This window comes from Triticum aestivum, chromosome 1B (assembly GCF_018294505.1).
Source record: "Triticum aestivum cultivar Chinese Spring chromosome 1B, IWGSC CS RefSeq v2.1, whole genome shotgun sequence".
Taxonomy (NCBI): domain Eukaryota; kingdom Viridiplantae; phylum Streptophyta; class Magnoliopsida; order Poales; family Poaceae; genus Triticum; species Triticum aestivum.
Window position 1 is genome coordinate 662,582,597 of NC_057795.1, and position 8,236 is coordinate 662,590,832.

General features: G+C 43.6%; 1 protein-coding gene and 1 pseudogene across 1 annotated transcript; both read left to right on the forward strand.

The window, feature by feature from the left end:
• The first annotated feature begins 938 nt into the window (after positions 1-938).
• Positions 939-1,973, forward strand: LOC123081937 (ABC transporter F family member 4-like; annotated as a pseudogene).
• A 1,439-nt stretch (positions 1,974-3,412) lies between these two features.
• LOC123099179 (elongation factor Tu, mitochondrial-like) lies at positions 3,413-7,846 on the forward strand. The gene is made up of 12 exons (XM_044521346.1): positions 3,413-3,559; positions 3,687-3,762; positions 3,903-4,001; positions 4,103-4,177; positions 4,394-4,498; positions 4,600-4,696; positions 4,792-4,997; positions 5,593-5,676; positions 5,937-6,002; positions 6,080-6,142; positions 7,349-7,589; positions 7,681-7,846. Exons 1-12 carry the CDS (start codon positions 3,540-3,542, stop codon positions 7,749-7,751), a joined length of 1,203 nt encoding a protein of 400 aa, XP_044377281.1. The 5' UTR covers positions 3,413-3,539; the 3' UTR covers positions 7,752-7,846.
• The last annotated feature ends 390 nt before the right edge of the window (positions 7,847-8,236 follow it).

Genomic DNA, 8,236 nt, shown 5'->3' on the forward strand with positions numbered 1-8,236 from the left:
TTGGCGAAGCCCTGCCGGAGAACCACGAGCTTCATCACCATCACGCCGTCGTGCTGTCGGAGTTCTCCCTCAACAACTCCTCTCCCCTTGTTGGATCAAGAAGGAGGAGACGTTCCCGAGCTGTACGTGTGTTGAACGTGGAGGCGCCGTTGTTCGGTGCTTAGATCGGAATCAACCGCGATCTGAATCGCTACGAGTACGACTCCTTCATCCGCGTTCTTGTAACGCTTCCGCATCGCGATCTTCAAGGGTATGAAGATGTACTCCCCTCTCTCTCGTTGCTAGTCTCTCCATAGATTGATCTTGGTTATGCATAGAAAATTTTGAATTTCTGCTATGTTCCCCAACAATCCCCACCTATGCCATGTCCGTGTTTAAAATTTCTATTTTTTTGCAAAGGAATAATTGATGTGATAACGCATTTCTGATGGGGTGACGAGGATAACCAAAAGAGGATGCATTGGATAGCTTGATGGAAGATGTGTGTCCCAAAAAATTAAGGAGGTATGGGCTTGAATTATTACTCCTTATGCCAGAATATGACTTATCGATATTGGGCATTCAGAATGCATGTGAAATGATAGCTAGTACCGCTTGGTACTTATGGTGAGATAGATGTAAGTTGGTTCATGAAGAAAAATTTCAAGATGCGTACCAAACTTTTATGGGGATTCGTGCAATATAGGCGAACTATGTGAGTGCCCACTCCCCTAGTGCAACTAGGAAAATAGGGGATGGAGTAGACCTCCTATGGGGTTTGTTAAATTGATGTTGATGCATCTTTTGATTATGATCTGCTGAGGGGCACAATTGACGTTGTATTCAAAGATGACAAATGAAAATTCGCTGTTGATGGAAATTGAAAGATTAACTGGTGCGTTGATGCTCTGGGAACAGAAGCACTAGCTCTAAGATTTGGATTATCTCTAGCACAAAAGATGATTTCTATTTCTTGGCTGAATTTTCTCTTACACTGCAATGGGGAAGCGAATAAGGGGAAGGGCACGGGAAAGAATGTCGCGACTGATGATGATAACACGTAGCCAGCTGATCTGCCACACAAGTGCCGTGATTACAAAGTTGAGTTCCACTTCCCACAGCCTACTGTGCTCAAACCACCACTCCTTCAGCTCATTGAAGTGGGTTTCAGCTACCCCAACCGGCCAGACTTCAAGCTATCGGATGTCGATGTCGGCATTGACATGGGAACACGTGTCGCCATTGTTGGGCCCAACGGGGCAGGAAAGTCTACTCTTCTAAATTTACTTGCTGGCGATCTTACCCCGGCCCAAGGAGAGTCAAGAAGGAGCCAGAAGCTGAGGATTGGACGCTACTCGCAGCATTTTGTTGACCTGTTGACGATGGACGAAAATGCGGTTCAATATCTGTTTAGGCTTCACTCGGAGGGAATTAGCAGAGCGGACATCCTCCGTGCCATGCTTGGGCAATTTGGCTTGCCAGGCCACAACCATCTTACTCCCATTGTCAAATTATCCGGTGGTCAGAAAGGCCCGTGTTGTGTTCACTTCGATATCAATGGCGCATCCTCACATTCTTCTACTGGATGAGCCTACAAATCACTTGGACATGCAAAGTATTGATGCTTTGGCAGATGCTCTCGATGAGTTCAAGGGAGGTGTGGTCTTGCTTAGCCATGACTCGCGCTTGATATCTCGAGTTTGTGCCGATGAGGAGAAGAGCCAGATATGGGTCGTGGAGGATGGCACCGTGAGCAAATATGATGGCTCGTTTGAGGATTACAAGGATGAACTGATGGCAGAAATAAAGAAGGAAGTCGAAGAGTAATGCTGCTGCTCATATATATTGGCCTGCACATTGCTTATTATTCTTTGTAGAATCAGCTGTTTTCTTCTTCTTCTTAAATCCCATGTATTACTAGCAGATTTTGTTTGCTTTGGTCTACATACAGGATGTTCATATTCTTTTTCTTTTTCCTGTGCATGATATTTGGATGGACAAGATGAGTTACTATATTTTTTTGCCTTTTCTATGTTAGAAGATACTGGTAATCTGGTACTCCCTCTGTATCAAATATAAGACATTTTTGGATACAAAGGGAGTACCAAAAAACATCTTATATTTTGGTACAGAGGGAGTATTGTTTATTGTGTATTAGAAGTTATACTTAATGTGGGCAACTATCTGATGCATCAGTATGAAAGAAATTTGATATATTTATTAGCGGTTCAACTTAATTTATTGATCTCGGCAGTTCTTCAAGTAGGGTCATGTATTAACACCGAGTCTTCAAATGTATGGTTGGTGAAAACTGTGTCCATCTTGTATCTTGTATGCTGAATAATACTCCTTCCGTCCCATAATATAAGAGCATTTTTTAAACTAGTGTAGTATCAAAAACGCTCTTATATTGAGATGGATAGAGTAAATGTTAGATAGTTTTATCGCGCACGATGTAAAACACAACAAACTCTTTCTTCACGTAGCTTGTCCTAACATGTTGTTTTATCACGCTCTTGTATTTTATATTGACGATGCTGATGAAATCGTTGTTTTCCTATCATGTTTTTATATTGAGTGCTACCGAGTATCGACGGCAATCAGACATTTGTGCCCGAGAGCCCGAACGTGCCATTGGGCCTGGACTGGTTGCTGATTGGTTTTCGAAGCTTTGCCAGCCGAACAGCACGGTCGTCCCAAAAACAAAAGGGAACCACAAGAGTTCTTCTGACTCGTGTTGCACATGTACAACGTCCTGTTCCATGGCTTCTGCCGCCTGTCCTCCAAAGTCCGCCTCGACGACGCCGCGACACGGAGAGTGTCCGCCTTCCTCTGCTCTTAAGCTGTGGTCTCCTCTTCAGCCGTCCGACGCGTGATGGGCTCTGCCTGTGGATAGAGATGCGAAGAGCACCGTCTGGTCGAGCCGCCGCCATCAAATCCTAGCGGAAGCTGTTTCTGTATGGATTATGTCGACATTCAAAAGGAATCCACCGAACAAGAGTGTAGAGACGATATCGTCGAAAGGGGCCAAAAATTTATCGAGTTTTATTATATAAAACAAAAGGACCGTGACAACGCACAGGTGTTCTAACTATTAATAGTAAAGCTGCAGTCTCTTCGTTCCGAGTTATAAGATGATATAACTTTTTTCTAAACGCATTTTAGTGTATTTGCTCACTCATTTTAGTCCATGCATAGTTCATACTGAATTATCGAAAACGTCTTATCTTAGGAACAGGGTGATACTCCCCGTGTGGTATACCCCACTGTACGGACTACGGACATGAAAAGGAAACAGTAAAAAAACCGAGAAAACTAGCCATGTTGTGGAGTCCCTGAGAAAGCCGGCCTCTGAAAAATCTCGCTTTCTCCCCTCGTGCTGTCACCCGTGGTGCGCGGAGGATGCTCCCGCGTGCCCCCCACCCCCGTAGTCCTAGTAGTTAATGAATGAGCTCAGCTGAGCTGAGCTGCTCAAGCTCCTTCGTTCTCGGTCAACACCTTTTTTCCGTTCCCTCTTTGTGTTGTGTGATTCTCCGGCTGCTGCTTGGGATATCAGGACCATGGCGACCTTCGCCGGCGCGTGAGCACACTCCTTCGAGCCCCCGCTTCTCAGATCCGCTAGCTCTTCCTCGCTCCCTCTCATTTCTCGTTTCGTGCGTGGTCTGGACTGGCGTTTGAATGGTCTCTCGGGCGAATCTGTGTTGCAGGAAGCCCCACGTGAACGTCGGCACCATCGGGCACGTCGGCCACGGCAAGACCACGCTCACCGCCGCGATCACCAAGGTCAGATCCGGCGTGCTCTGGTTCGATGCCGTGCCAACGACTTGGCCGGTCCGGCTGATTTTCTGTCCGCCTGTGTGCACCTGAACTGCTGGCCGGTGTGATCTGCATTCTGAACGCATTGCATTGCATTGTTTTTTTAGGTGCTGGCCGAGGCGGGGAGCTTTCAGGTTCAGCCGGTGGCGTACGCCCAGATCGACAAGCCTCCCGAGGAGGAAGCTAGAGGAATCGCCGTCTCCATGGTCTGCTCTCGGCGCTTGCTGCCGCATCATTTTTTGGGCAGACAAGGTCAATGTTCATCTCCACTTGCAGACAAGTGCTGATTTCGGGTTGTTTTACGCAGGCTCGTGTCGAGTACGAGACCGCTAAGAGGCACTACACCCACGTGGACTGTCCGGGGCATGCCGACTACGTCAAGGTATATGATCTAGAAAAAGTACTTTTTTTTAGAGAAATAATGAATCCCATGCATGTTATATTCACAATCTGAGTGGCTGACCAGCATAATCCTTGATATCAGAATGGCTACTTACGACATCTGAACTTTGCATTCTATAGGTTTCAGCTTCCTTAATTTGTCTACCGCGCACTTCTCTGATGCTTGTATGCTTTTGATTTGCTGTGGACATTTTAGATCATGATCACGGGAGCTGCTCAAATGGATTGCGGTATTCTCGTCGTGTCAACTATGGATGGCCTGATGCCACAAACAAGGGAGCATATTATTCTAGCTCGACAGGTTAAAAAATTCTCAGCATTCGCCGCGGCAATTTGTCCCTTTATAGCATTTTCTCCTTTTCAGTCCTGAGCAGATGAACACTTCTCCTCTCTGTTTTTTAGGTTGGTGTGCCATCACTTGTTTGTTTCTTGAACAATGTTGATTTGGTTGGAGATGAAGATGAAGATTTAATAGAATTAGTGGAGATGGAGATTCGAGGTATGCTAACATTTTTCAGTTCCCCACTTTTGCTTTTGGTTGGTCGATTATGCTCCTGTGGTAAAGTAACTTTGTTGTCTCCCTTTTTCCTGCAGAGCTCCTCAGTTTCTACAAGTTCCCCGGCGATGAGATTCCTATCATCCGTGGATCTGCTTTGGTAGCCTTGGAAGGAAGAGATGAGGAGACCGGAAAGAATGCTATTTTAAAACTGATGGATGCCGTCGATTCATACATCCCAGATCCTGTGAGGGTGCTTGATAAGTCTTTCTTGATGCCAGTTGAAGGAATTTTCTCAATTCAGGTGATTAGATTTTCTGATTGCTGCACTAACCACTGTGATATACAATTATTCGTGTTACATTTTCACTCTGATGTTTGACTGTAGGAAATCCTAGCTATTCCGATTTACTCGTCGTGGTTTTAGTTCAAATTTAAACTAAAACGACGACGAGTAATCGGAACGGAGGGAGTATCTAGTACGTACGAGAATCAAAGCATCTCCATTGTTCGATGATAGGTGTACTATGAAATATGGTGTTAGGACACTTCGATAATACTAGTAGACATTCTTAATAGTTGTGTCTTCTCCCTGCAAAATAATAACAATTAGGGTGTCTTCAGTTCACATTCTGTTTAACTTAACCAGGCCCTTCAGCACTGCACTGTACCTTCAAGCGTTGAAACACATGTCTCACAATATTTGTGTACTCAATTCCAAACTTAAAAATTGTCCATCACAGTAATTATTTCTGTGTGTTCTACTGGTATAATTAGGAATGCCATTATCCTTAAGAAGTTGAGATCATCAGCTCCATAAATAAATCATACATTTTGTCTTGCCTGATCTTATCATTGCCGGCTAATTCTAATATTGATTAATTGGTTTTAATTTGCAGGGTTGTGCTACTGTAGTGACCGGACGTATTGAACAAGGGATGATTGAAACTGGTGAGGATGTTGAGGTCATAGGTTTGACGGAGGTGAGTTAGAACCTGATTTATTTCTTTTATTAATGCCTGACAATGTCTCTGGCCTATGGCTGGCCTATAATGATTTTTTGCATTAATTCGATTAGTTTTATGCAACTGTTGTGTACTGCCATTTCCTATATGCACACATAAGCACTAGCTGCAACACTAGGCCAAGACTGGTGGCACTAGTTTTCTAGTTGTTCCACAAGTTTATTGCCCATTACGCTTCTACCTTGATGTACCGTGATGGGCCATATTCTTGGTCACAGGGCGATCCCGTGAAGACTACAGTTACTGGTGTTGAGATGTTCAAAAAGATGATAGATCATGGTGAGGTAATGATTATGAAAGTAGATCACACATTTTTCTTGATTGATGCCGAGTCTTAAGCGTGCAAACAACTTGTGTGCAGGCTGGTGAAAATGTTGGACTTCTTCTCCGCGGTCTTAAGCGTGGTGATGTCCATCGTGGCCAGGTTAGTAAGTGTGGTGACATAGCCATAATATGGTAGCATTCCACTAAATATAACATCAGTGACAACAATTATACTTTATACAAGTGAGGTTAAACGGTGCAGCGTAAGCAAACCGTATGACAATCGAACCAAACGGTTAGTTTAATTCTTGTAGACATTCCATCAAACACCTTGTGTGCATACACCAACAAGCAAACATAGTTTGATATCCGCACACATGGTAGCCACCAAGCATTTGATTGCATCATACTTGCAAGAATAAATTGACCATAAATCAATACACCAAGATTGTCAACATATCAAAAGAACACTCAAATCAACATACACGATGCATGATTCATCTCACCATGGCACAAGTACTCACATAAGAGGAAGCATAGCAAGATAATACCAATATAGAGGTTGACACCAAGATTTACGTGGAAACACTTGTGGGGAAAACCACAGGAGGTAGCACGAGCAATCATCCACTATGGAGAACAAGATACAAGTTGAAAGCTAAAAAATACAGGAGAGGCTTCAAATCCCCTCTTAGATTTGAGCACAAAGCACTCACTTATGGGTAAATTTGGTGAGGAAACACTCACCTATCACCCTCTCAAACTCTCCCTAGCCATAACACTCTCATGGTGAAGAATAAACCACTCAAGTGGGGAAGAATACCCCCAAAAGGAAAAATAAATACCAATCTCGTGCAACAGCAGGCCGCTGACTTATAGATGACCTAACATCTCCAATCCTCATGACGGAAGTACCAAAGTGCCCCCGTGGAATTACCACATAAGTGGGCCTTCATTTGTCAACATGGACTGCACCAAATGACCTCCAAACCGGGTTATACTACAGCCATCTATCACACAGTAAGCCAGGTTCTTAGTTGAACATGTAGATATTGAATCAAAATTTACTTTTGCTCTTAGCCGTAGAGGTCTTTGGACAAACAGATGTATCAAGAAATTGCCCTCTTTTATCGCTAAAGAATCTTTGCTATGCACAGGCCTTTTCAAATTTATTTTCTGTTGCTGCAATACTTTGATTTCAGTTTGGTCTTGCATATTTGTGACACCATCTCTATGTGGTGCCTTTTCCAGTAGTATTTGCTGCTTTTATTTTATTACTGATTTCACTATGTGGTGCCTTTTCCAGTAGTATTTGCTGCTTTTATTTTATTACTGATTTCACTTGCTGACCATTTCCTACTATCAGGTGGTTTGCAAACCCGGGACTGTAAAGTCATACAAAAAGTTTGAGGCCCAAATTTACGTCCTTACCAAGGATGAAGGTGGTCGCCACACTGCCTTCTTCTCCAATTACAGACCACAATTCTACTTCAGGACAGCTGATATCGGTGGGAAAATCGAGTTGCCTCCGGACGTGAAAATGGTTATGCCTGGTGACAATATAACTGCAATCTTCGAGTTGATGTTGCCTGTTCCACTCGAACCAGGTTCGCCTACATTTCGTGCCTTTTGAGATTTTCGGCATCGGGATTTGCTCTAGTACTACTGAACCTCATCTGTCTGTTATGTGCTATGCAGGCCTAAGATTTGCACTAAGGGAAGGAGGAAGGACCGTCGGCGTCGGAGTCGTCACTGAAGTCATGAGCTAATTGTGTTCCCACCTCTCTTTCTTTTCTTTGGCGTAGTGAATTTTAGCAAATTAAAGAATGTTGATATGAAGGATTTGTCCGGTCGGAAACACGAGATTTTTTTTCAATAAAGAACGTTTTTTAATTATCTCAAAATATAGCATCAAACAAATACAAAACATTAAAAGTATCACCCGGTCTCTGTATAATTAGGACGCACACAGCCAAATACCTCAAAAAGGATGCACACGGTCTAAATCCCTCAAAACAAAAAAGGATGAACACAGCCAAACACCAACAGTCTAACAAAACACAAGGAAAAAACCAGACAATTCGGCAACAGTATAGTCATGTCGACCGACACTATTCCTATGTCGAAAGGTGGATTGATCCGGAGATTATGCTCCCATTCAACCTCTGTAGCCACATGGTCCAACCGCGTACACATCATCTTGAACAATGGTTGGTACTACGCTCGTTATTGTGTAGACCACATACGAAGTGAG